General features: G+C 43.4%; 1 protein-coding gene across 1 annotated transcript; it reads right to left on the bottom strand.

The window, feature by feature from the left end:
* Positions 1-3764: 3764 nt before the first annotated feature.
* smarca1 (SWI/SNF related, matrix associated, actin dependent regulator of chromatin, subfamily a, member 1) lies at positions 3765-27553 on the bottom strand. Its single transcript, XM_042340615.1, has 24 exons — positions 27386-27553; positions 24560-24646; positions 24286-24452; positions 23936-24036; positions 23043-23143; positions 21971-22150; positions 21376-21531; positions 20736-20867; positions 20100-20168; positions 19269-19378; positions 18408-18634; positions 17692-17813; positions 16969-17121; positions 14928-15060; positions 13528-13676; positions 12986-13102; positions 12120-12230; positions 11174-11287; positions 10528-10650; positions 10307-10439; positions 9753-9871; positions 7938-8150; positions 5483-5593; positions 3765-4509 (listed from the first exon to the last, which is right to left on the bottom strand). The coding sequence occupies exons 1-24, from the start codon at positions 27476-27478 to the stop codon at positions 4438-4440; spliced, it is 3093 nt and encodes a 1030-aa protein (XP_042196549.1). The 5' UTR covers positions 27479-27553; the 3' UTR covers positions 3765-4437.

Below are 27553 nucleotides of genomic sequence, written 5' to 3'. Positions count from 1 at the left end.
ATTAGTTGGGACTGAAGAATGACGGAAAAGGTGAGGAGCGACTTGCCTGTGAGAGTATGAAAAAAGTGTAACACGTTCGATATTTGCAGCGCAGGTTTTTCGCGCTACAGTCCACCAGCAAACAGCAGAAATTCAGTGAAACCTTTTTGTCCAGTATTAGTGCTCCCTCTAGTGACTGCAGCAAACACTTACCATTCAAGCTTTAGTGAGAAATTCAAAGGTACTCAAAGCTAGCGAGACAGATAACGAACAAAGAGATCATTTTGCAGCAATACACAAACCAATCTTATGGGTGTTGAATATGAAGAGCACGCAAATCTTTGCATCTCCTACGTCAAGAAAAGTAACATTCAGCCTACATGCATGATAAAGCAATCAACATCCTAGCAAATTTATATATATATATAAATATAAATATATATATATATATATAGAAGCTACCTATCGTCTCTCATGCTCCAGGCATATGATGGAAGTTACAATTGTCATTTGGTAATGGATCCGCGTATCAATAAATGTCAGAATAATACAACGCACCACAGTATAATATAGAATATAAAAAGTTGTGAATGTCATTCTCTTCTGACGTCAACCACTTGTGGCAGGGGCTGGATTTACTGTCGCAGGACCTCAAGGGATAAATCGCGTTACTGATCATCGGAGCCTTGCAACTCATAGACTTTGCTATAATAATAATGATCCTTACGCTTGACAAGGGTCCGCTTCACATTGGGAGGGCATCTCAAAGCGCTTCACAGGATTTACTCTAAAGTGTAGTGACTGTGTGTTTTGTAGGCAGTGCGACCTCCTTGTTCTGTGAAAGATTATTGTCACCTCTTAAGCGGTAAGACCTAGCATACGTCACCTTTCACTAGAAGCCTGCACTGCCTAGTAAGTGCTCTAAATAGCTGGACAGAACATTCCAGCGCCTTGGGATGCCCTCCCGACGCGAAAGGCACTGCACATAATTGCAATTTGTTGTCGTTGTTGTTGCCCTGGACCTTAACAAGTGGCTGAGGGGCAGAATCAGCTCCACAGTCGGTGAAGCACAACAGTGAGCTTCGCTGCAGATACGGGCAAGCCAAGAAGTGTTTGACAAAAACACTTGATCTCAATAGACCTTCGGAAATAAACATCGGTATCCGCCATTCACAGGTTCAAGTTCTGTGACAACCTTCCAAAGCTGAAGAAATTGCCCAGAGACTAGATGCAAAATGAAGGGTTTACACACGCTCATATTTATTGCCTACAAGCTCGATAATGAAGGCACTTCAATTTAAACATAATCCTCTTGATAGATATTCTAACAAAAGGAGAGCTCTTTAAAGTTCTAGTAAATGGGGATCAAGTTTCCACATTGAAGGCTAAATTCCAGGCTTTCCGTTCCTATTAAAGCTTTTGTGAGACGCAGGCACACATTTCGACAGACAACATTTTGTCGCGAGGCTGCACTTTGATATTTCTAACTCCCCCAAGTTGGCACACGTTTTATCGTCACACCGAACGCGTGCGCGAAATCATTACAATAATCCTTGCATTTGACACGGTGGCTCAATTACATTGTCGAAACTTCTCGATGCAATTCACAGGACTTACTCCAAAGAGTAGTAATTGCGTACTTGTCGGCAAACATGGCAGCCAATTTGCACGCGGGAAGTTCCTACAAAACAGCCACAAACTGATTGTTGGCCAAGACACTGGAGGAAATTCCATTCTTTTTTTCCCCCCGACTGTGCCATGGAACCTCTAACATCCAATGGAACAGACCATTCTTTTTGCCAATTTGCCCTCTGCTCTCCCCAAGTCCGCATAATAATGTTAATAATAATAAACCTTGCATTTGATATAGCACCTTATCACATCGCTGAGACATCTCAAAGTGTCTCACAGAATATGGTGTAAAGTGTAGTGACTGTGTATTTTGTGGGCTAAAAGGGGCTGCCAATTGTGCACAGCAGTGTCCCACAAACAGTCGTGGATTGAATGACCAAATATTTGGGTGGGGGGGGGGGGGGTGGGGGAAGAGATTATTATTTATTACCCCCGGAAAGCGATCCGCCAATCGACTAACAACTTACAGTCAGAGTAGTGTCAGTTCAAACCGATGAGCTATTTCACACGCTGAGCCATATGTTGAGCATTTTCCGTTGGTTTCCTGATTTGTACGTTTCAGCTTAGAATGATGTGCCCTGTACGCTGCAACTTTAATATCATTTGCCTGTCACCCATCTTCTTTACGAGTATCATACACAATTGACTTTTATGAAATGTTCCGTGTGGCGTTATACGTGTCGCGAACACCCCGGGATCGAAGGACTGCATTAAATTTCCAACGTTGCCAGGATTCTCGCGACATATTGATGCCAATTGTGATTGATAAGCAGTTTTTTTTTCATAAAAAAAAATCCCGCAAGGAAAAAAAAACCCAGAATAACTCAACATCCCATTGATCGGCTCATAATTTATAAAAACTGAATTGTTTCGAAGCAACATCTCATAACCATTCACTCCCGTTGAGTGACATAAAGAATGTCAATAAATGCAAACTTCATCTTGGCGGATTCAAATCGCATTACCCTGCTGGAAACTACTTTTTGAGTTGTTTTTTTTTTGAGTTTATTAAGATATTTACATTTAGATTTAGCGTCTACGCGAAGGGAAGATTGGAGGGGGCGGGGGTGGGGGGTGAAAAACCGCAGCACTCCGCGAAAATGGTTGCTGCGCGGTCTGAGCATAGAAGACCTGTGTGACTTCCCACCTCCACCGGACGGTGACAAGTGTTCGACAGTATTCTAATGCACATTGCTACACTGAACCTCACCGGGTCTCTCACCCGATCATCTGTCTGGCAGTATTTGCCATCGCCTTCTTTTCATCGGGGCTCAGCGTCTGCTTCAACTTGGATCAATATCGATTCCTGAGCCAAGATGATTGCTTTGCAAGTTGACCTGACAAAAGCATTGGATCGAAGAGCAGCACTTTTTAACCGTAGCACATTTAACTACTGCAAATTGCCTTGCTCTTGCTCCAAGATGCCATCGGAGAAGTCTAAATACTGCACTCCTGAGCTGTTAGATGCAGTTTAGTTCCTTTTACCCTCTACCCACAGCATCGAGGTAGTCAGTGCTGAGTAAAGAGGTGACGTCTTCCCTAGAACACCTTGTCCTAGGATTAAATTCACCTCCGGTCCAAAAGGAGGTCTGCTCTTGACAAAGAATGATCACCCCGGAGCGAGTTTGACAGACATTGATTGTGCTGAGTGTTCTTGGTAGGCTGAAGCCTTTAGCTTTGAGTTAGGATTGACCTGCAAGTTAACTTTTTTTTTCCGCAAGGTGGCTTCCACCCAATTACCAAAGGAAACCTTTGAGCTTCCAGTCATGGAGGCAGTGCAGCCTTCCATTGCATAGATCAATTACTGTCTCATGGTTTTCTCCCTTCATCCCCTCTCAACTCCCACCCTCAGCGCCAGAGCTTTGGGACTTCCTCCCGACATGAAGGCTCCAATCTATGTGTGTATTGTATAACTGTATCGTAAATTTCTCACACCAAAGTACGGCGAGTGTCTTAAGAGTTGCTTATCACTTGGTTGTTGGCTATGTACGTAGAGATTCTGAAATAAACTTCAACAGCACTTTTGGCAAGTCAAGCTGCCAATCTTTTATAGACCTTCGGACATTTAAAATAACACGTACATTAATATAAACGCGTTTGCCTGCACCTCGCTCTCTGCAAGATGATAAATACGTACATGGCACAGTCCATAATGCAGCTCAAGGATTTATTTTGCTTCAAAGCAATCCGAGTAGTTCAGCTCCAAACTCAGCCAGTAAAGGCAAGTGAAGCAGGCAAGTAACAGAACTGTTTGTTATCTGGGGAAGAGTGGGTGGAGGGGGTGGGTTGGGTGGTGAGGTTGGTGAGGAGGGGGAGAGAGGGAGGCAATCTACAGATAAAATGGCTCAGGGATCTGCTAAAAACTTACTCATCCCGTTATACAGATTTTCAGCTTAATTACACCTCACATATAAAACTGGGTGGCTCCGTTTTTTTAAAAAAAAACGACCGACATGTAAATAAATGCATGCAGAGATAAAAACATCAATTACTGAAAACACAAGAGATATTACCGTACGAAATGTTGAAAGACAGTACACAAAACATCGGAATGGAACAGTCAAAGGAAACATTTCTTTCCAGCAACCTAGCACCTCCATCTTTAAAGTGTGACAATTCTTCTGCACGTATAAAAGTCTCAAAAGCTAAATCGTGGAAGGTTTATTATACTGCATCACACCAACTATTTTGTTAACTGATATACAAGTGGGAGAGAGGAGAGAGACTAAAAGGGTCGGGGGGGAGGGGGTGTGTTGTTGAGAAAGAGAGAAAGCAATTGAGAGAAATATAGTGTGAACAGCTGGAATCCCAGGCTGGGCTAGAGATTCAAGTCTTCATCTTTTTCCAGTCTTTTCGTCCAGATGTTTCTGGAGCTGCATCTGCTCTCCTCTTCTGTACCTAGTAAGTGACGAGCAAAATCAAGTTAAAGATGGAAATTGGTCAACCGTCTAAAAATATCCCCATAAAACAAAAAATTACTCGTGCAAACCAGAATTATTATTATTAATCTCAAGCCGAATTTTAACTTGCATCGTGTGAAAGATATTGATCTTGAATACACTGGCATTCTCAATGCAATATGAAATATTAATTGCAATGAATAAATATACCAGTGCTGAAATTTGCCAGTGCAGATGTATATCATTTTCAGTAACACTCCTCGTGTCTGCATCCCTTTAAGAAGTATTTAACTTTCTTAAAAAATGATGATCGATGTTAAAATCCACGGTTGTTTCTTGCGTATACATTTCCTTTTCAAACGGCGAAGGCTGATGATAAAGAACAGTGCCTTGGAGAGTTGCTGAGCCAGATGGCGTGTGGGTAGCGGAATTAACATCAGCAGCAAGTCATTAACACAAGGTGCTTCAGCTGAACAGCAGGAGTGCTTCCCCCTCACAGAGTTTGTTACTGCAAAAGGAGAGGCACACAGGCCTTGCTGCAGAGAGCAGGGCTCAAGGTGACTGTCAACAAAGTGCCTTTCAAACATTTGGGGCCCATTTCTCAAAACTAAAAGCTCAAGGGAGAGCGGACGGGGTAACTCTCCTGTAATGCCTTGAGACGGGGGCTATCCCATTAACATGCATCTTCAGAGTGCGTTGGTTTAACTCAGAACACCACATGTCTCGAAGCATAATTTGGAGTTCCATTTATATCCCACAGGAGTGTATTTAAAACAGCAGACAGTAATGTTCAATCTCATTTACTACCCTGAAAACAATGCCATTCTCATTAACTATCTTCAAACCAATCCAATCTCTTTCCTTTTACTTTTAATATGCACCCTCTTTATTCTTGTTTAATCATATCGTTCTCTCCCATCCCTCCCTCCCTCCCTCCATGTTCCTTCAGAGAAAGCTGAATTCTTAAATACCGTTCCAGCTTTAGGCCCTCGTCGCTTCTTCTCAGCTCGTTCCTTCTCCTCGATTTCTGAGTTCTCTTTCTCGATCAGCGATATCAAGGTGTTGCACCGCCTCTGGAGTTCCTGACGCAAAACAAAACGAGAAGTGAAGCTTCATTCATCAGTGACAGCATGCCAGACAGCAACTTCTGAAAGCAGACAAATTTGAAGGAGCGAGTCTGTTTGGCACGAGATAGTAATAACTCACAGGTCCCTACGATTGGCAAAAAGCAATGGAGTTGTCGCACCAATTGATTCTCCAATTACATCCGGTGTTTCCCATCACTGCACCAACCCAAGACTATTCCTTACGGCTAAACCTCTGCCAGCCAAACAGACCCCCAAATAAAATTGGTCACTCACTCACTTGGTCACTATTGCCAAAAGGATTTTTTTTCTAATTGACGCAAAGGAAGAGATTCTGTTGGCTGGTTGAACCACGAGACAATCCCATAAGAGTGAGGGATCTCTGCTGACCCATGTAGTTCTTCACCTTGTGAGATCTAAGCTGATTTTCCCACTTGGCTTCCCCCAGATACCGAGTTGCCAATTTCACCCAAGTCATTAGTCAGGTGCAGCCCAGAGTGGATATCCAGCCAACAGATGGCTTTCACCTCCACTGAACCTGAATGCCCTTCTCTCCCACAGCCAAAAACTGCCCAAAGTCACTCACTCAATTGAACAGATTTTCTAGAGATATTCGTGGCTACAAAGTGAAAGCAAGAATCGAAGGCAACATAAATTGCCAGAATCTGTTAAGATTTGACAAGTGTTTACATAACTTAATAGGAATTAAACCCAAATGAAACATAAAATAGAAAATCACAATGACAGATGTAGAAGATGAATAAACCAAATTTATCCAGGATCTTATGAAAGCTTTGAGATGATCAGAGATTGAGCTTCTGGCACCTAAAGTCGAACCTAGTACAGATTGAGATATTCTCTCTAAGGGCCCTTTGAAATCATAGAAACTAACAGCACAGAAGGTGGCTATTCAGCTCATCATATCTGTTCTGGCTCTTTTAAGCTGTGATCCTTTCAGTCCCATTTGCCTGTCCTTTCCTCATATCCCTGCAGTTTACTGTTTTTCAGAGAGAGAAATACAGTAAATCCCTGGTTTAGCAGGTGCCGGGTATCTGGAATGTGGACCTAGCCCAAAACAGATTTGTTTATTTATTTTTAATTCCACGAGCCAGGATTTGTCTACTCTTCCGCCATCACACTCTCTTAGCGCTCGCCCCGCCTCACCGAGCTTGCTGGCCTTCAGTGGAACTTGCGAGCAGAAAACAGCTCATATTTCGCCCACTAGTCACTTCAGTTTGCAGTATATTCTGTGAAGCACTTTTGAGCCACAGTAAGGCGTTTTATCAAATGCAAGGATTATTATTATTATTATCTGCTATCTTCTGCTCGCGGGATTCAAAGAATTACAATGCATTCCAGGTTTACCAGCAATGCACTCTAAGTAAAATAAACTGAGTATCTTAAGATCCGTAGAGTAAAACTACCTATTAAGTAGCATCAATCTGCAATCGCAATCAAGTTATGCCTAACCTCAAACAACTTGATGGACAATAGATGTCTGAAATATGCTTCAATATTCAGCATTAACATTTTGTAAACATGACAAGCATGGCAAATCAGTCCCATCGGATAAGTTGAATGTTGTCCTTATGTAACAAGTCTTAATCCAATAAATAGTCTGCTTTGATGGCCTGCAGTAAATTTGGCACAAATCTATAACTTATTCTACAGCTGCCATCCAATTTCATCAGGCTTCAAAACAAGTCAATATGTAAACAGATTAATAGGTTTCCCCAAAAGGAACGTGAAACTTCAATACAAGATTAATGTTGTGTTTAAAATCACATCAAGCATGTCAAAGCTACAGTTCTCAAATTGGCTACTTTGCAATTGTACCTAATGTTTGGTTTTACAATAACAATTTACATTCACAAGGCGCCTTTCCCGTCAGGAGGATGTCACAAAGTATTTGAAACAACTGACAGGGATTCCAAGCTGGTGTGGGGATTGGGGGAAGGGAGGGGAAAGGCGCTGAAGAAGGGAGGGGAAAGAAAGGTGGAAAGCCGCTGAGAAAGGGTGGCTGAAAGTACAGTCAAAGAGGTTCGTAAGAAGTGTTATGAAAGTTAAGAGGGAAGGGGCAAGACGGGGGGGGATGGGGGGGGCTTTGGGATGGTTGTTTTGCCCCTCAGTAGTGAGTTGGGGATTTTGGTTACCGTCAAGTCAGTTGAAGAGTCAGTCCTGAGGTAGCCACAAAGTGAGGTTCCATTATACACATATAATATAATACATATAAAAATTCAGCTAAAATCAAGTCTCCTCCACAAGAAAAGTTTGGTTCAAAAACGTTAAACCAGACGGCTCACTAATTCAGAAGCATTCTCATGATAAATCATTTGCGTACCATCGCGGTCCTGGATTTGATAAACCAGTCAAACCTAAACTGGGGTGCATTGCGGACGCACTGTCTCAGCTCCTCGTACACGTTTTCTTTATCGAAGCCCATTTTGTGCAGCATACAGATCAGAAAGCGATCCTCCTCTTCTGTGTAGTTCTTCCCCTTGTTAGTTCCATACTGGATTCGCAGCTGATGGAAGGGAGCTTTGTACCTCGCCATCTAAAGAGCAGTGAGAGAAGGGCACAGACAGGTAAGAGGGCTCAGAGAAGGTAAGAAACCACAGTTGGCGAATGAGCACAAGTCTGTTTGAGAGTCGGGTTGTCAGATTGCAAATAACAATCCAGAAATACTGTGAAATACTGAAAAGCATAACACGGAAAAAACACTGCAGATTGTTATTATTATGCTTGCTCTGTATCTACCACACTCTGGATGGGGCTTGAAACTGAGGCCCCGTCTGCCCTTTCAGGGTGGACATCAATGAACCCGTGGCAATATTCAGAAAAAGTGAGAGAGAAATAAAATCCTTCCCAGCTCGCTTCGCTTCATAGCTCTGTTTAGGACAATTTAACTACCACACTTGCTTATTGAACAGAGTCACCACACTTTAGATAGTCCAGTAATGCGCTTTGTGACGTTTTCACAACACGATAAGGTGACATATCAAAGATTATTATATTTTTAGCGCAAAGAGGGCAATTCTTTACAATTTTTAACTATTCAGACAATTAATTATTTCCAAAAATGGGCTGCATCCATTCGATTGGTGGTATTAAAAATGAAATATTCAGTTACCAAGACCTAACCGGGATGATAAAGAACCGCATTTTCTTTTACTCAAGATGTGTATTTTAATTAACAGAATTAAAACCAGTCGAGATAATCAGTCACTCAAATAAATTGCTTAATCCAAGGAGCAGGTCACCTGAGCTTATAAAGATCTGATAAACTGAAGCTTTTTTATGCATTGCAGTAAACCCTCTCTAAAAATCTTCCTTTGGGAACTATACAAAAATGATGCACAGCAATATTGCTGCATTAATGGAACAAAATTAATGAACATTCTTTTGAGGTCAGTGCATTAAATACAATATTCAATGATTGCTGAAGTGGGTCCAGAACAGCACTTAATCAGAAAAATAGTTGAGGAAAAATTACATTAAAACAAACAGTAAGAGAATGGAATGCGAGTAGATAGCTCTCATGGGGTGGAGGACAACCATCAGCAAAGACACAGCAAGCTTATAATTCCACTTCCTCGTCTTTATTCCCATCTCTCTTAATACCTGCACATCCCAGGGATCTAACTCCCCTTCAAACATTTCCGATTCCGCATCTAGAGCACCCTTTGGCAGCATGTGCCCTCTGCTCTTCGCAGCAAAAGGAAGACTTTTGAAGGCAAGAGACATGGCTGTGGGCAGTGAAGAGGAATAAAAGGAATTACAGTGAACTTCTGATAACTCAACCCTGGCTTAACTTGTAACTACCGCTTAAGTTACCATGCTGTCAACATCTCGGCCGCATATATTTAAGTATTTATGCACGTGCCTAACTCGCCACTCAGGATAACTCGTCACTGAGCCCTTTTCCCGCGGAGTGACGAGTTATCAGGAGATAACAAGTCGCTAACGTCATTTTGTTTTGGGCCAGCAACTAACAGGGACAATCTGTCTCATTCAGTTGATTAAACCAGCAGTTGCATTAACAATGCACACACACAGGTGTTGGTACAGTGGAACACTTACCCTACCAACACCTGTGTGTGTGCATTGTTAATGCTTATGAACTAAGCCAAACATTCTTAATCGAGGAATAAATCACCTTTGCGTCTAAAGCTTTCTTGATGCTAATCCGCCGTTGGATCCTGGACTCCCCGCGCTCAATCTGGGCCATGATCTTCTCGATGTCTTGCAGTTCATTGCAACGCTCCCAGAACACAGCTGCAACAAACAATTGGGTACAAATGCTCTCAGTACTACAACAACTCATCTTCACCCCTTTTCAACGGGGAAGGGTGGGGGGGGGGGGGGGGAGAGTAGAGAAAAGTTAAGAGAAGACTTTAGTTTTAATTTTAGTTTTAACTGTTCGTGGGACACTGCTGTACGCAATCGGCTGCCACATTTCACCCACAAAATACACAGTCACTTCACTTTACAGTATGTTCTGTGAAGCTCTTTGAGACGTCTCAAAGATGTGATAAGGCGTTTATCAAATGCAAGGATTATTATTACCATCATCTAGAAAGGGGGGGGGGGGGAATCTGTGAAATTATTAAAAGTTAACCTAAAAAGTTCAAAGATAACTTTTTTCAGCTCGAGTTTCACTAAGTATAATAACATGTACTGCGCCCCAAACAGAACAGAAACCAAGTTCACCCGAATACTCGATAACCTCTTCGGGGGACTTCCCCTCCACTTCCCGGGCAATGTTGTCAATGTCATCCCGACCGTATTTCTCGTTGGCTTTGATAAACTGGTTGAAGTCCCGTTTGTTCCAAGTCGTGAAGCCCTGGTAACGAACATTCAGGTAAGAAGTGTAGAAATCTTTTGAGGTGCTGAACAGATGAATAAAAATCGGCGTGCGTTTGAACGCTTACCTGTGTAAGAAGCTTCTCTTTCTCTTCACTCTCCTTCTGGTTCAGGGGCTGAGCGTCATCAATCTTCCTCTGCTCTTCCTTTTGCACCTGTGCCGAGTTATGCAATTCAGGATTCCTGGGGACCTGCAACCAAGAGAACAGAAAGCCACATGTGACTTTAATTGCGACTTCTTTCCATACTCCTCGTTACCACAGGAGACGGGCTGGGATTCGCTGATTTTTAAACGGTTGACAATATTTTAAGATAAAAAAAAGCTTTTGATGCACGCTTCATAATAATCCTAATGTTTGATATGGTACATATAACATCAAGGATGTCTCAAAGAGCTTTCTGTAAAGTATAGCGATTTTGTAGGCGAATGCAGTAGCCAATTTGCGTACAGCAACATCCCTCAAACAGTCATGAAGCGTATAAACAATTTTATCGAGGTGGAGGGGTGGCGGGCGGGGAGGGGGGGGGGCAATGTTGACTAGGGCACCAGGGGAAACCCTCTTCCCTTCTCGAAAAGTGCTGGACACAGGATTTTGAACGTCCATCTGAACAAGTCAAACAACCGCTAGCGAATCATACAGGGCAAAACACATCTATGCCTGAAGAAAAATCATGTGGACTTCAAGATCAAGGTTAACGGAGGCTGTACAATACCTTGTATCCTATACTTTTTCTGTACGAGAGAATTTCTTTCTCCAGCAATTCGAATAGCCGAGGTGGAAAGAACTGGAAATCTTGAATACTTGGCTGTTTCGGAGGGCGAGGCGCCTGGGGTAGAATAGAGGAAACAAATGCAAAATAAAAAAATCACAAAGTTAAGGAAAGTTCTTAGAATTTTCCCCTTATTTTTAAAGATTTTTTTTGCTCTGACGATCCCATGAACGAAGAAAAAAACAAAGATTTCCCCAGAATGATTCTCAAGGTTTTTCCATTGTTAAAGCGCCAGAGCGGATCTGATGGAAGCACATAAAATTCCAAATGGGAATGAAAAAGAATCAACCCAGAAAAAACACTTTGACACACCAAGGCAGCAGGAGACGAAGCGAAGAAATTTACGAGTGTAAAGAGCAATTTCAGCAGACAGCAGGAAATATTTCTTCACAGAGAGAGCAATTAAAGACTCGGACTCCTGGTTCGGGGTCAGACACCGCCATGCTACCCAGCATGAAGGATGCTACATAAATGCAAGTTGTTGTTGTTGTAAAGGGTTTCCAGGAAGGGTGGCAGAGGTCAGGACAGTGGACCCATTTGGGAAACAGCTTAACGCTGTTAATGGGCCGGAAGTGTGGAGAAGAGATCAAACAACTGAGGGCCTTCTTCGGCCAAACTTCTCCTCGCGACCTCGTGAAGCGTGGCGTAAATCTGAATTGAGTGCAGATTACGAGGGAGCTCGGATCAGGAGACCACCGTAGAGGAGTCAGACATTTCACACCAGCTTTCTCTCCACGGCGCTCGCTCTCAGCTTGGCCGGTTTAAATGCAGCATTTGAAGGCAGTTTAAACGATCAAGCGAAGTAATTTTAAATTCAGTGTACTAAATCTTTCCCCCGAGAAGGATTACCGAAATGCTTTTGTAAACAGGGTATTACACACTGCTTTACCTTGGGGGCTCTAGGCTCACTGACACGTAAAGCTTCTCGGAAATATGCATCAACTGCATAATTGGCTTTTCGTTCTCGTTTGGGTGGCTCGATCCACTCAGTCAGACCGATCTGTTTAAATGAAAAAAAGGTGGGGAAAAAGAAAACATATGTTTGCTTTAATATCGTGCATTTTAAATGCCACCACAGTCACCAGATTCGTCAATGATACTTGCTATACTTCACCGAATTCTGCACAGAGCAATTTGTTTTGAGACTTTTAATTCCTGCTGAAGTAATTACCTTTGAGACAGGAACGTATTGAGCAAAAACGGTTCAGGTTCTGATGTCGAGTGTACAAGAAAGCGTGCATAAATACACTTCAGAAACTTACGTCTTCTAGGCACACATTTTACTGTGTTTACCTGTGTTCTAGATCAGTTTTTCTCCAGAATCTCGTTAAACTAAGATTTAAATGATAGGGTTACCACCAAAGGGATCAATATGTTGTCCAACCTTTGAGGTGCAGCAATCTTATACTTAATATACTTACTGCAGCAATTTTACTGAAATACCCAAGCTGTTTATCCTGCAGAAGGAGACCATTCAACCCATCCTGCTTCCCTTTACCACTTCATTATTCGCCTATGTTTCCTCCTCTTTTCCACCTTGGTGGTGGCTCTAGGCTGAACTAGCAACTTCTGTAAAGCTACTTTCAGCCAGCATCAAATTATCCTTCGACAAGTTTGTGCATCAGAAACACCGCTACTCTCTGTAGCCGTGGTTCCCATTCCCCCACTGGCAGGACAAAGCCAAGGGAAGTCCGCGGAACATTTAAAGACTCTCAAAATGAGCGTCTCAAGTGCCCCCTTAAAAGAAGCCGTTACCTTCTGCTTTCCTCTATAATCTTCACCTTCAAAACTATATAAACTTTCCGTTTCCATGGTGAAGGATCGAAGGGAAGTTTCACCGAGCGTTTGCAAACGTTCTTTCATTTCGGCGGTCTGTAACAGAAACACGTTCAGACTCAGTACAAAATCCCTTGGGTCGAGCCATAGCACCTTTCATGATCTAAATCTTAGAGGAGCAGAGTCAGATGGTTTTAGATGAAAGAGAACAAAGAAAAGGCAAGGGGTAGGGGGAGAGCAGTTGCGGAAGAGTGCAATTCAGAGTTTGGGTCAGTCGTATTATGAAGCACGATCCATTGAGAATCTACGCACAGGGACACGAGAAATAATCAATAATAATAATGTGGGGGGAGGGGGGGGGAGAAGAGAGAAAGGTGCAGGGGATGGTGGGAGGCGCAACAGGTAAGGCGGACAGGGCTGAAGGTGACTGGAGCAACAGCCAAAGAGGTTATAATTGTAATTTATTAACAACAAAATATTAAGAGACCTCGGAGTAAGGTCCAACATGACTGAGGTTATACCTTCTTTTCGCCTCTCTCAAGAATAGTGGTAATGTCCTCGTCGGTCAGTTCACTGTCTTTGGTGGCAAAGACATGCGTGGCCCCGTGGCGAATCATTTGCAGCATCTCGTCCTTGCCTAGCTTGTTGGTTTGCTGGTCGATTAATCTCCCTGACAAAACCCCCAAAAAATAGAGACAGCCCATCCAGATCAAGCTTCAAAAAAACAGACTCGACGGTGCTCTATTTGGCATTCTCTCGGCGATTTTTCCACATTAAAATACTTTTAGAATGAAATAACGTGTAAGCTAACATGACTGTAAACGATAAAAGGCTTGCCGGAACAAGTGTGTGTTGGATGGTTGGGGGTGGGGGGGGGGGGGTGGAGCTTGGAAGTTCATACATCAAGACTTCATTGTAGCTCAAATTTAATTGCAGCGACAGAACCAAAAGCATTGCCCATGTCCTCGCTTGGCATGCAAAGCATTTTGTGGCCTGTAACTGTAGAGAAAGCAGAGCAGTGCCAGAGAACTTCCATATGGCACAAATGAGAAACCACCACAGCTACTAATTGCAAACTCGGAGCCTGGAGCACGATCTGAGCCGTAGAGGGGGAAAATTCCACCTGGGTCTAGATTTACGCAGTATTTCAAAGCGTCCAGAGTTTAGCAAAATTCTTAAAACACCGCCTCAATTTTGAAAGCAGTTTATTTTAAGAAACAAAGTCTTCAGAGTTAAGGCTGAACCCAACAATTTGCTAAATTCTGGCCGGACTCTCTCAAGTAATAATAATCCTTGCATTTGATATAGCGCTCTCCACGTCTTCTAGTCGTCTCAAAGCGCTTCACAGAATATACTCTAAAGTTGTATATTTGTGGGCGAAACGCAGCAGCCAATTGCACACAGCAGAGTCGCATAAACAGCGGGAATTGAAGTGACCAATTTATTATTGTTTTTTTTCTTGAGGGATTATTATCAGGCGTGTGGAGTAAGGAAACTTGCCCAAGGTTTCGCCCCCTGCCGGGAATCAAACCCAGGTCGCTCACTTGCAAGGCGTGAGCTCTAACCACTGAGCTACAGGACTCCACAATGCTACATAAATAGAACACATTTAAAATCACGGCAGCATTTCTCCCTCAAAGATTTAAGGGCGTAATGTATGCGAAATGCAAAGTGCGGTAAGGTATTTAATTATGTATAGCAACCAGTTGGCAGCCAATATGTATACAGTAGAAGGCTCAGTGCAGATTTTACTTTGTAACAAAATGTGTGGGTGATATGGTCTCCTTTTTTATTTAAAATCAACATCAAATTAACTTTACTATTGGATTTAAGAATCCATAAAAACTTCTATTGCTCCAAGTTAGTTTTCCGATACATTAATGGCTAATTTAGTAATATGTCCTAAAGGCTTTGTCCATACCTTGCTGAATGACAATGGAATCAAGTCTCAGCTTCATCTCAGCCCTCTCCACGATTCTCTCCTCCACTGTGTTATCGGTCAGGAGGCGAAACACTCGGACGGTTTTCGTCTGGCCAATGCGATGCGCTCGGTCCTGAAAGAATGCGTCATCATTTTCACATCGCGTCTTTCTTTTCCCATGGGAGATCTTATTTACGTACAAATCCCGCATCCTGCCCGAAGCTTTCGTCCACAGTCGCCAAGCTGAAAACAGTCTTTAGTCAACTTTTGGCTCAGTTGGTAGCACTCTTGCTCTCCCCCATTTCCAGCCCACATCAGATAGTTGTGGGTTCAAGCCCCCATGTTGGAACTTTGATCTCACAGGTCTAGGCTGAGTCTCCAAAAAATATACTATAACACCAATGGAGAGCCCTCCCGTAGTTGGAAGAATGCAGGGCAAACAAATTCCATGAAAAAAGGCAGGAAGAGACAAACTAAAATGAACATAAAATAACATGGGTAACCACGGTGCACCCCCACAAAAAGGGCTTAAAATAGGATAAAAGGTTTGTCAAATGGAAAAGAGGAACTTGATTGGTGCAGCGATTTAAACACTCACTAGTCTTGGGTTTGGATTCTGCTCGGAATAGTCCTTCTCAGCTATAAAGGCTCAAGTCAAATGCTAAGTCCCACCAGGGACGATTCTATAACACGATACTGCCTGTAAATCACAACTGGCAGTCCCACACAGCGCTCTGCAAGAGTCAATTTCAGAGGGCTTTAAGTCTGCCTCACCTGACTCAACGATGGCTCATTATCTTAACAAATGAAGTATTTAAAACCTTCAAAATACTTTTACTGGTTGGAAGTCATGGCAGGAACACTGTAAAGCCCCTTGGGAGTTGAATGCAGGCGAGTACTTAACAAGAACACAACTCATTTGCCCCGGTACAAATGGATCTTATTTATCAGAACACAGTAAAGTTCAACAGAACTTTTACTCCCACCTCAATTGCCAATTAAGTTTCTGCATTGGCCAATAAATATAGATTGTGTATGCATAAAGGAGATTGTTTAATCTTCACAATTTCTTTTGTTACACAGCCATCGCTTTCATGAGCTATGGTTCATAAAATTATCCCATTTCAGTTTCAAGCCAAAAATGCTCTTTAGTTTAATTGAATAAAGAGCATAAAACAGACTGCACTGAGATTTTATTTTGGTCTTATACATGCAGAACTCCATCACCATGCTTAAATATATCCGAACCAGACAGAATTCCATGAATATATGCCACCTCCAAATGGAAAGTTCCCCATGCCTGTCATGGAAAATATGGAGGGATGCACCCTGCTTGCCCCAATTCCGGAGTGTTAGAGGCAGGTTAGCAAACTTGGGGACTGTATTGTGTGACTGGGGTAACTACTGGAGTGTTACCAGCTAAAACCGCACAGCTTGCCCATTGAAAACGTTGTCTGGCAAGTTTCCTGCTAAAGCTGGCAACTGCCAAGGTCAATTTCCCCATTATGTGCTATTTAAAGGAACACTATCTTATTGGTGATAAGATATTTAGATCAAAGCAGGTCTAATTTGAAATGAAATAATAAAACAATAATCTTTGCATTTAATACAGCACTATATACCTTCTCAGAGCCCTTCGCAGGTGACTGCCATCTAGTGTGGTGACTTGGGTATACATTTGTAGGGAATATGGCCACAGTAAAATCCAACAAACAGCCAACTAATATCTCCGGAGGAGGTTTGGCCAGGACGAGTAATCTGGTTGCAAGATCAAGTAAACTACTGAAATGTGTTTTTTTTTAAATCGATAAAGGTCATTCCAAAGAGTCTACTTTCCTTATGGACTAAAAGGTTACCCTAGAAACATAGAAATTTACGGGACAAAAAGCCAATCAGCCCATCGTGTTTTGTCCTGGCTACTTCAAAGGACAATCCCTCCTGGCGTGTTTACCTGGCCTTTCCACAAACACAGATTTATAAATGCCAGGCCTGCCATGCTACTCCAAATTCAAACAGGGTTGGATGGTGCTGCTTTGCCTACCATAGCTTGCAAGTCAACTTGCGGGTTCCAATCTGAATCGTACAGAATGACCACGTCCGCAGTCGCCAGATTGATGCCCAGGCCACCGGCTCTCGTGCTCAACATGAAGATGAACTTGGAACTGTTCGGGGCATTAAAGGTATCGATTGCTCGCTGTGGAAACAAGACAAAAATGCAGTATTCGTTCAGTTAATGTTCTTCGTAATCAAACTTGCCTACCTGTTGCTATCCCTTTTACGCCTTGTGGTAATAATAACCCTTGTATTTGGTATAGGATCTTTCTCATCAAAAAGACATCTCAAAGCATTTCACAGGATTTTACTGTAAAGTACAGCAACTGCATATTTTGCACACAGAACCTCCCAAAAACAGATTTTTTTATCTGCATCCCGCCACCAACCACATTGAGCTCTAGAACATGAAATGCATATATATTGTATTTCTCAAACCTTGCAGTTTTAAAAGTAGGTCCAAAATCAATTCTAAATATACTTATATAAGAGCCTAACATATAAAGTACTGATATACTTATAAAATAGTACTGAATCAATATCATACACATTTACAGAATGAATGCATGTGTTGCACGCCTCGGAGAAGAGATGCAAACACAGAATGGGGTCATCCAGACAGGGGTTCCTGAAGAAAGAGAACAAGCTCATTCTGCCCCTGCATTGCTGGACAAACGGCAAATCCAAAGGAACAAGCTGCAGTTCAAATCACCTCTCTTTGTTCGTGTTGTGTCTGTCCATCAAGACGACAGTAGTCATAGCCACGCCACATGCAGTAGTCTTCCAGTATGTCAAGTAAACGCGTCATCTGGCTGAATATTAGCACTCTGGAATCTTTAACACAAACAGTGACAGTGAGACCACTACCGAACGGTCCAATTCTCCGAAGACATTTGCTCAAACGCACAAAGACGGCGACTGTTTGTTGGATAGCTCCCCTGACACAACATCAATGATCTTTCACAAAATACTCTTTTGAGGCTTTGGGCAGTGTTCTGAAGGCGAACACCAGCACTCTCCACTGTAAAGCCGACTGGTCGATAAATTTCACTGCATTTATCAACCAAAAATGTTCCCATCCAGCACAATTTGTGAGGTTGAGTCACTGACTCCACAGGAGAATTAATTCCATCCAATAACTTTCACAGCAGTGGCTCAGAGAAGCAAATTCACCCACACGGACTAGAAAGGGAAAGCTCTACCTCTCAGTGGGGGGGGGGTGGTTAAAAAGTGGCATTTGTAACAGAAGCCGCCAACCGAAACTCCTGACGGTTTCCAGATGTGTGCTTCGACCCCCCCCTCCCCTACCCAACCCACCTCACCCCACCCCTTCCCCAAACCACCCCGATGGGCAGGAACTCTGATCTGGATCAATCTGCTTCCACATTACGTCAGTAAACATAAGCGGCATCTGAACACCCCACCCACCTTGCTCCCTTAGTTTAGGCAGCAGTTTATCCAGGACCACCATCTTGCCGCAGTTGGCCACCAGGTGGGTGTCTGTGGTGTAAGGTGGGCCGGGTTCAGCCCCGTCAAACAGGTACGGGTGGTTACAGCACTTGCGCAACTGCATCAAGATGTTCAACAGCCGCATCTTGTCCATTTTACCGGCAGAGTTTAGAATATCGATATCCTTCATCAAAATCCTCGTGTACCTGTAACCATTCGGTGTTGAAATCAGAAATTTACAACAGATTGCATTCATGCAGCACCCTTCACATAGGGTAATGTCTCAGAGCGCTTTACGGTGACGGTGGAGGGTTGGAGGGGGGGGGGGGCGTGGAGGGTCAACGCCGAAGAGGAAGTGATCATAGGCACAGTTAAAGAGGTAGGTTTTAAGGCAGGACTACTCATCTCACTAGCCCTGGTTGTCTTGTTTGCTAGGTAAAAATAATAATCCTTGTATTGATAGTTGTGTCTTTCACGTCGAGACAACATTTTTTGAACAGCTTCACAGGATATATATACTGCAACCTGCATTTTGCAGGCGCAACCAAATTTGTGCACGGTAAATGTCACGCAAACAGCCAGGAAGTGAACGACCAATTCAATAAGCACTTTCACTTTACTCATCCCTTTCAATTCAGCAAGCGCTTCTAGAAAGCACTCTTTAAGGGAGAGACGTAAAATTCTTAAAATAATTTATATTGGAAGCAACTTCTCCAGGTCAAGTTTTTAATCTGCCACACGACATGTAGCAGGATTTCCTCTCAACATCCTGCTGCTAGACATCATTGTATCCCGCCAAGCATTCATTACCCACAGGTGAGTGAGTGGCTGGTTGCTTACCACTCTCTCTGCATTTTACTGAGGCCGACGTAAATCTTGGTTTCTTTTTTAGGAAGCAAACTTTTTTCAACCTCTGCTTTTATCCGACGTAGCAAGAATGGACGAAGAACCTTGAAGACGGGAGTGAGAAATAAAAGTACGGGGGAAGTGGGGGGATAAGAATGATAAAAGGTTAAAATCAGATTCCGGGTCACTTACTCCTTTTGGCATAATATTCAACAGTTATAACAGGTTTATTCTAGGCTTCTCTGAACAGAATGGCCAGTCAGGTACGTACTCTACCGGCCAAATTAGCTTGAAACAGATTAAAAACACGTCTCCAAACCCGCATTTAATGTAACCTTTTGACAGTCCCCCCTAAATTACTAAGTTTGTGCGTTATATCCAGTCTGAGACAAGCTATCTGCCATCTCTGCACATAGGGCAGATAAAAAAGCACAATTACGGATTTTTGCTCACATTCATGCTCAAGGTCTCAATACCATTCAACCTTCTTCAGCGATGAATGCATCTAAGGTTTCATAAATCTCCCCGAGTAGCTTTTTAGCACTTTTGTTAATACGAAAAAAGGAAGATTGTGGCATTTCCATCTCTTTATTACTAACACTTTCACTTCATTATGCTGGTACTTTGCACATCAATCCACCTCTTCCTCTGACACCCGATTTGCCTGACCTCTCACAGTGCCTCAGCGCTCACAATTTTATATTGAGTTGCAATTTAAGTGTTTTCTTTGTGAGACGATTTAATCTCGCATAATTTTCTCCTGACTTGAGACCCAAATCGAAATACTCAACTTCCTTTGGACATGGTTGTAACGCAGCAACTTACAGCGTGTAAACGTTCCACCAGTTGCTGATCACCAAGACAGTTGTTAGTGTCAAACCAGGAATCAAAATCCTGTAAAGAAACAAGAGATCGATTAATACTGTTATTAAAATATTAGAAGAGCCACGTACTTGACGTCCCTTCACAATGTTGCTGGTCTGAGCGTTAACAAGAACATTAAATAATAATTGCATTAACGTCCCTTTCGTTTGACGCAGTGCCTTGTCACGTCGACAGAACTTCTCAAAGTGCAACACACAATTTTCTGTAAGTGTAGTGACTGTATTTGTAGGCTGGGTAACTGCCGAAACAAGCAGTGTAGGGGGAGCCCGGCTGGACACCACCTGGAGAAGGTGGCTTAGGAACCCAAGTAACTTGCGTCCAAGAGGTCTGAACACACCAGGTCCTCATCAGAGGGCTCCCTCGCCCGACTTTCATTCAATGTTAAAATGCAAAATTCCTTGGATTGAGTCAAGGTGGATCGAAAGCCACGTGATGCGGACAGTATAACCCACTGCACGTTGCTACACAGCTGCCCGACCACATCGTTGCTGACCCAGCGTCACACCGACCGCAACAAAGGAACTTCAATCAAAACTCCCCAACAATAGCCTGCAACAGAAATGATAGCCAACTTACATCAGCAGAATTAAACACGTCAGGCAGCAGGAAGTTGAGCAAAGCCCACAGTTCGTGAAGGTTATTTTGCAAAGGCGTTCCCGTCAGCAGCAAACGGTTTGTTGATTTAAACTCCCGAACAATTTCTGACAGCTGAGGGGGTTGAGTGGGGGTGCGGGGGAGAGAGGAAGAGAAAATAGTTGGAAGTAAGTAACTGAGAGGAAAAGCACACTTTAAAGAAATAAATAAAAAATTGTATATTCTCTTTAATCCACACCCGCACTGGTCACTAGTTAAATGGCACGGCAATTGACAGACTCGAACCCAACACTTACGCACGTTATGACACCTCAGCCCTTCACAGGGGCCTGCCTTTCTCTTCGCCTTCCCACCTCTATGCCTTCCCTCACCCCTACACCACCCCTCCCCCATGCTCGGGCCCCGACACCTGACTGTTCAGCACTTTGGGACGTCCTCCTGACGTGAAAGGCGCTCTGTAAATGTAATTTTTGTTGTTGTTGTTGCCCAGGTAAAGGCCATTCCTGCACATTAGCATGGAAGCAGCAGGGCACAAGTTAGCAGAGAATATTGTGAGTAAGGTGGGTAGGTATTCTAGGATGAGATCAGATGAGCTGAATCTCTCTCAGTGAGAAGCTCTCACCTTGGACTTCTCATTCTTGATCCTGTGCGCTTCGTCAATCACCAGGTACCTCCAGTTAAACTTTTTGAACACAGATTTTTCCTTAATGACCATTTCGTACGATGTGACACAGACGTCCCAATCTCCAGGCATCATAACGTCCCGAATAAAGGCAGCCTGAAATTCAACAGAAAGGTTTTTTTAATGGCAAAAATATAACTAATCATCATGAACTCTTTTCTCCTGAGAATGTCATTTCCGAAATCGATGCAACCATCTTGTTTCATTAACGCAACCAAAAAGGAATTGCCCTTTATCAATAAAGGTGATCACCATTCAGTGAGAGCATTATTGTTTTCACCAACCAGTATATCTACTAACCTTTGGTGAGTGTGCATTTGTAATGGGATTTTCCATTAGAATCATACAACACACACACAAAAAATACTTAGTAACAAGCTGAGAATAAGACCAAACAACGCAAATTGCTGCTCTAACCTGCAAATACGAGGAACAGAAAAGATAACCCTGTGATGTACAGAGAGAAAGATAATCTCACCCCCAACGATACGTGATTGAATCTTGAGCAAGATATTCTTGAAAGAAATTTCCTTACCCTTTGATCTTTGTCTCCAATGAGGCAGACTGCACGGAGAGACGGAACCCAGCGCTTGAACTCATTTATCCAATTGTGCAATGTGGATTTGGGTACCAACACCATATGTGGCCCGGGAATATTCCTGAAATGCTTCAGATAGCCCAGCAATGCAATTGTTTGCAATGTTTTACCAAGACCCTAAATAATTTGAACACACATACAAAAAAATGCTGTATTAAAAAAATAAACTTATGGATGAATTTATTATATAGGATTTCTGAAAAATAATTTCACACTGATACTATACGTTCATTTGGCAAGCTTTGAGGAACATCAGAAGAGCCATTAACGATGCAAATAACTAAAGCTTTTAATTTTTCGGACTATCGCTGCATGAATGTGGAATACATCAGAGCTCTCACTCATTAGTCACATTACTTGCAGCGATTGATTTACCTCATTAAGTAATTTTCCTAAATAACTATTTTTTCGGTTCCCCAAGGGTTCAGCGCACTTACTTAAAGAATAGCTGAGCTATGCAGGTCCCAGATTCAATCCCTGGTTTGTGCTGAGTTAGCAGACCTCAGTGAGGAGCTACAATTAGCCTCATCTGCCCCAGGTAATGGAAGGGGGAGAATAACACTAATGCCAGCCAAGGTTCGTACTCCTGATCCCTGCTGGAGAAGGTACATGTATGAACCCTGGTCAAAGAGATGATCGGGCACAGCTGTGACACCTCCAACCTTGGCATCAAGGCACGTACATAAATCATGGTCAACAACGACAACTTGTACCTATAGAGTACCCTCCACATAGGTGAACGTCTCAGAGCGCTTAAAAGTGGTCACTTAAGTAAGGAGCCCTGTGGGTTGAGGATGGGGGAAAAGTGCAGAGGAGAAGGATTGCTCCAGCCTCCATAGACACTTGTGATCTTGAATTCCCATCCAGTTGAGCAAAAAATCCTTCAAGCCAACAAGCTAACGTGACATTTGAGATCCAAAGCAGCACACAAAAGCTTTTAAGTCAACATTTTAAACCAAGTAAGAAAATAAACTAAATTAAAATCTTATTCCACTGGGTTTCTCCTCACCATTTCATCAGCGAGAATGCCATTGATGCCATTTTCGTACAGGGAGATCAGCCAGTTCACACCTCTGACTTGGTAGTCTCGAAGAGTTCCTGTTTTTACATCTTGAATAGGAAAGGGAGAAAGCGGGGAAAAGAGGTAAGATTTTAATCCACTTCAAGTAAATCAACAAATCCAGTCCAAGTTCTGAACCAAATGCAAAAAGCAATCAAGTTTGAGATTAGCGTTTTGAATGAGATTTTTTTTAAAAAAATTGAAAGGTGGGAGTTAAAAATGAAACTTGTTTATGATACAATCTTAAATGGCAAAATGCTGAAGCTAACGATGACAACATGGACCACAGCTCGCAAGGATCTTACAGTTAAATACTTTACAGCAATGGAAATGTGGCTAGAGCATGACAATAAGCCAAACCAGCACCAAAGGCTTTACTGGTTAAAGGCACGCCTGGCTCAGCACCAGAATTGCAGGTTCAAATCCTGACATAACCAGTTGGGGACAATAATTGGCTTTGGTTATATGGATCAGTGAACTGTGGGGTGGGGTTTAAAAGACTTTAATCCTTTCAGTCCAGCTGAAAGGAAGCCCGTGCCCAATCACTTTGAGTCACAGAAATCAGCAAATGGGCCAAGCGAAACAAAAGTGACAGAACAGCTTCTGTTAAATTCTTAGCGTTTGCAAGGATTCAAATAAATATATTGAAATCCTAAACTGACGAAGCGCAGGTATAAAACCTAGATATAATTTTCTAGAGCCTAAACGTGTGAAAATAATCTAAAGTCAGATGTCGTTTTAAAACATAATTCACTTTCTTTTGATATCTGACAACAGGAGCAACTATCCGTACGCGAGTAAATTAATGAGCATCCCCCGGTTACTATCACGGACAAACTTACAAGACGGCGACTCTTCAAATCGAACACAAACATTTGATGTCTTTTTGCTTTCGGACAAGAGCTCCTCATCCTCCTCCTGTTCGGTGCGTCGATGGCGGTTACTTAAGACCAAAAGAAAGTTCAGAGAGGTTGGCATTCCAGCAATATATGCACATACACATCTTTGAAGTAAGTTGCAATACAGTGGATTCTTAAACTCAACAAATGCCATTCAACAGATAGTCAAAGACAGAGACAGAGATAACACAAAATACAAATTCAACTTGAACGAGTCTGTTGACGATGCCATAGCGCCTCCAAACAAACAGTTAGCAAACTCCCCAAACACCATAGAGCAAAGTGGATCTTACTCCCCAGCAGAAAGCAGAGTCTGCTTCTCGTCCTGTTTCGTTCTCGGTCGTCCCAGTTTCAATTTCAGTGGGGACGACGGAGATTTCTGAGCGGCCGGTTGTATAAAATGTGCAAAGAGCTCGGTCTGCTTTAAAAGGAACTCAAATCTTTTGGTACGGTCCATTTTCTATCAGGAGAAGAGCAAAAACGATTTTTTTAAAAAAACAATAATAATAAATGCCGTTGAGAGTTAAAACAGACAGATGCCAGAATCATTAGCCAATGGTTCCCTACCATTTTTTCCTCGTATTCAGAATCCACTTCATTTCCAAGTATTGAAGCTTTCGGTGGAAGTTTGAGTTGCAGAGGCATAACAAAGCCCTGAAAATTAAAAAAATCAGAAATTAATATCTGGCGTGCTCGATTTCTAAAGTGCCATTTTCTTCCTTTGACATTACAGCCAGGTTAAGATCACTGAAGTGTTAGTGTTGTTTTAAAAAAAAGACAATCACTCACCTCTTATCAAAATTTACCAGAAGTGTTGTGTTTCACAACGACTTTTAGACCGGAGCTTCAGCTATCTGGCTATCCTAAAGAGCAGCCAACTACCTACAAACCCACAGTCACTACACTAGACAGCAATGACCTGTCAAGCACTTTGAGTCGTATTGATGGTATAAGCCATATATTACAAGTGAGGATTAAATATTATTATTATTACTGACATTTTCTGGCGTCTCTGCCATTCTCGCACAGGGATAAATTCCACCTCTGTCCAAATTTATACTTATTTACGTGGCATTCCACAGTCCAGAATTTAACAAACTGTCGAATTGTCTTAACTCTTCTATGCGTCCGTTTATCTTAAAAGAACTTAAGAGAAAAAAAAATTAATTCTGTAAATCCTTTTAAAGAAAAAAAAGGAATTTGCCAAATTCTGCGCGCACTAAAAATGCTGCTTCAGAGCGTAAAACTAGACCCAGGTGAAGTTTCTCTCCTGTGCTGAGCAACGCCTCGTCCGGCTTTGTCTGGCTGCCGTGCACTTTTCTCGCCACTCGGTGTCACCGTTTTCATTTGCTTTGCCATCGTTCTTCATCCTCGAAATGGCAATTTTCACCCTTTGTGTTTCTGCACGAATTTACAACCTGCGCACTGTGCCGCATCCCGGACCAGTGCTAACCAGCCAGTTCGGATAAACCAGCCTTTGGGCCATTTTAGTCGAGAGAAGAAGGCAGGAGGCGAGAGGAAGAAACAAACAGATATTTTGTCGCTTGAGGCTACTGTTTTCCTTTTGATTCTCACTTGGCAATTTTGAGTGTCTTTTTGAAAAAAGTGTAAAATCCTCCTTTTCCTTCCTAGTTCTTTCTCCCCGTCTTCCCCCTCCCGAGCCCCCCAAAAACTCAAGGCGGACAGATGACTTGCTCTAAGGTCACTTTCGATGCTGTTGCTGTCAGGCGAGACACTGAACAATGGTTGTGATACAACTCCCCCACTTGCCCGTTAAGAGAGGCAACAGACCCACCGCCCATCCTGGGCTTCCTCAGGCACGAAGGTCACCAAACGGCTCTGGTGGTTGCTCTCCGTCCTCACATTAACCAAAGTCTGCGCAGTAACTAAAGCCTTATCGCCCCGAAGACCTTCCTGCCAAAAATACACCAATAATAATAATACTTTTGCATAGTATAGCGTCTTGGCACTTCGAAACATCTCAAAGATCTCCACAGAAGTTACTGTAAAGTGTTGCGACTGTGTGTTTGTTTGCAAACCAATTTACTTGCACAGAGACTATAAAAATACGGACCGGCCCCCAGCCCCCCAACTCCCATCAATTATTTTCTGTGCTGATCCGATTCTGTACCATCCCATCCCCACCTCCTCTCTCGACGTTCTGTACAAGCAATTGGAATCGAAGGAATCAGTTTGGATGGAGGAGCAAATAGTTTGACTAATATTATGGCTTCTGACCGTGTCATAGATTTGGGGGGGGGGGGGTTATTGCGGGGAGGTGGGGGGGGGGGGTGGAAGAAAATATAATCATTTCTGAATAAATTGAACATTTCCAGGTCATAGAGTGGTTCAAGAAGAGCCTTGAAACCGAGTTGTAGCAAAGATCTGATCATCACTAGGTGCGAGAGGTAAAAAAAAAATCTGACAGTGACGGATTATTACTGTTGCTATTCAAACTCCATCATTTCAGCAAACAGGGTTCAGCGCCTTGGGACGTCCTGCCGACGTGAAAGGCGCTTTGCAAATGTCACTCCGTTGTTGTTCAGACCCGAGCGAAAGGCAACGATACCATAAAGTTCATACGCTGATCACAAACGGACACAAACTCGAGTCAACCAAGTGACGAAACACCCACAAGGGACCGAGACCGATGGCAGAGGGCGGCACAGCGGCAGGTACGGCCTGGCGTTTTGGGTGGGGGTGGGAAACAAAGAGAGCAAGATATACAGGGTCCCAAATTCTGGTGGGGTTGGGGGGGGGGGAAGAGGGCAAGTGAAAGGAGGAGGGGCAAGTGAGTGAGTGGGGGGGACTCATGGGGGGGGTAGCTGCGTGTGTGGATAGGCTCTGTGTGTCTGTTGTTTGTGTTGGGGGGGTGTATGTGTGTGTGGGGGGCTGTGTGTATGTCTGTGTTGAGGGAGGGCTGTGGTTAGGTCTCTGCTGGGTGGGGGCTATGGTAAGGTCTGTGTTGGGGGGGGGGGAGGGCTGTGTATAGGCCTGTGTTGGGGAGGGGGGGTTTGCTGTGTGTATGTATGTGTGTGTATGTGGGGGGGGGGGGGCTGTGTATGTGGGGGGGGGGTTGGTGTGTGTGTGTGTTCAGTGTGTGGGGGTGGCTGTGTGTGTGTGTGTGTGTGTGTGGGTGGCTGTGTGTGTGTGTGTGTGTGTGTGTGGGGGTGGCTGTGTGTGTGTGTGTGTGTGTGGGTGGCTGTGTGTGTGTGGTGTGGGGGGGGGGGGGGGTGCTGTGTGTGTGTGGGGGGGGGGCTGTGTGGTGTGTGGGGGGGGTTGGCTGTGTGTGTGTGTGGGGGGGGGGTGCTGTGTGTGTGTGGGGGGGGTTGGCTGTGTGTGTGTGGGGGGGGCTGTGTGTGTATGTGTGTGTGGGGGGGGGGGGGCACTCACCACATCCTGTTGCTGCTGCTGTTGTGGTGCTGGTGGTGGTGGTGGAGGCGGTGGCTGTTGGCCTGACGTTGTGGGCTTCTCCTCATCAGCCATAACGGCCCGACCCGGGGAGGGCCTCGTTGTTATTATTATGATTATTACTGTTCCTCTCCCCCCCCCCCGGACCCC

The sequence above is a fragment of the Callorhinchus milii genome, unplaced genomic scaffold (assembly GCF_018977255.1).
Source record: "Callorhinchus milii isolate IMCB2004 unplaced genomic scaffold, IMCB_Cmil_1.0 Scaffold15, whole genome shotgun sequence".
NCBI lineage: Eukaryota > Metazoa > Chordata > Chondrichthyes > Chimaeriformes > Callorhinchidae > Callorhinchus > Callorhinchus milii.
This window is presented reverse-complemented; position numbering and strand designations above follow the sequence as displayed.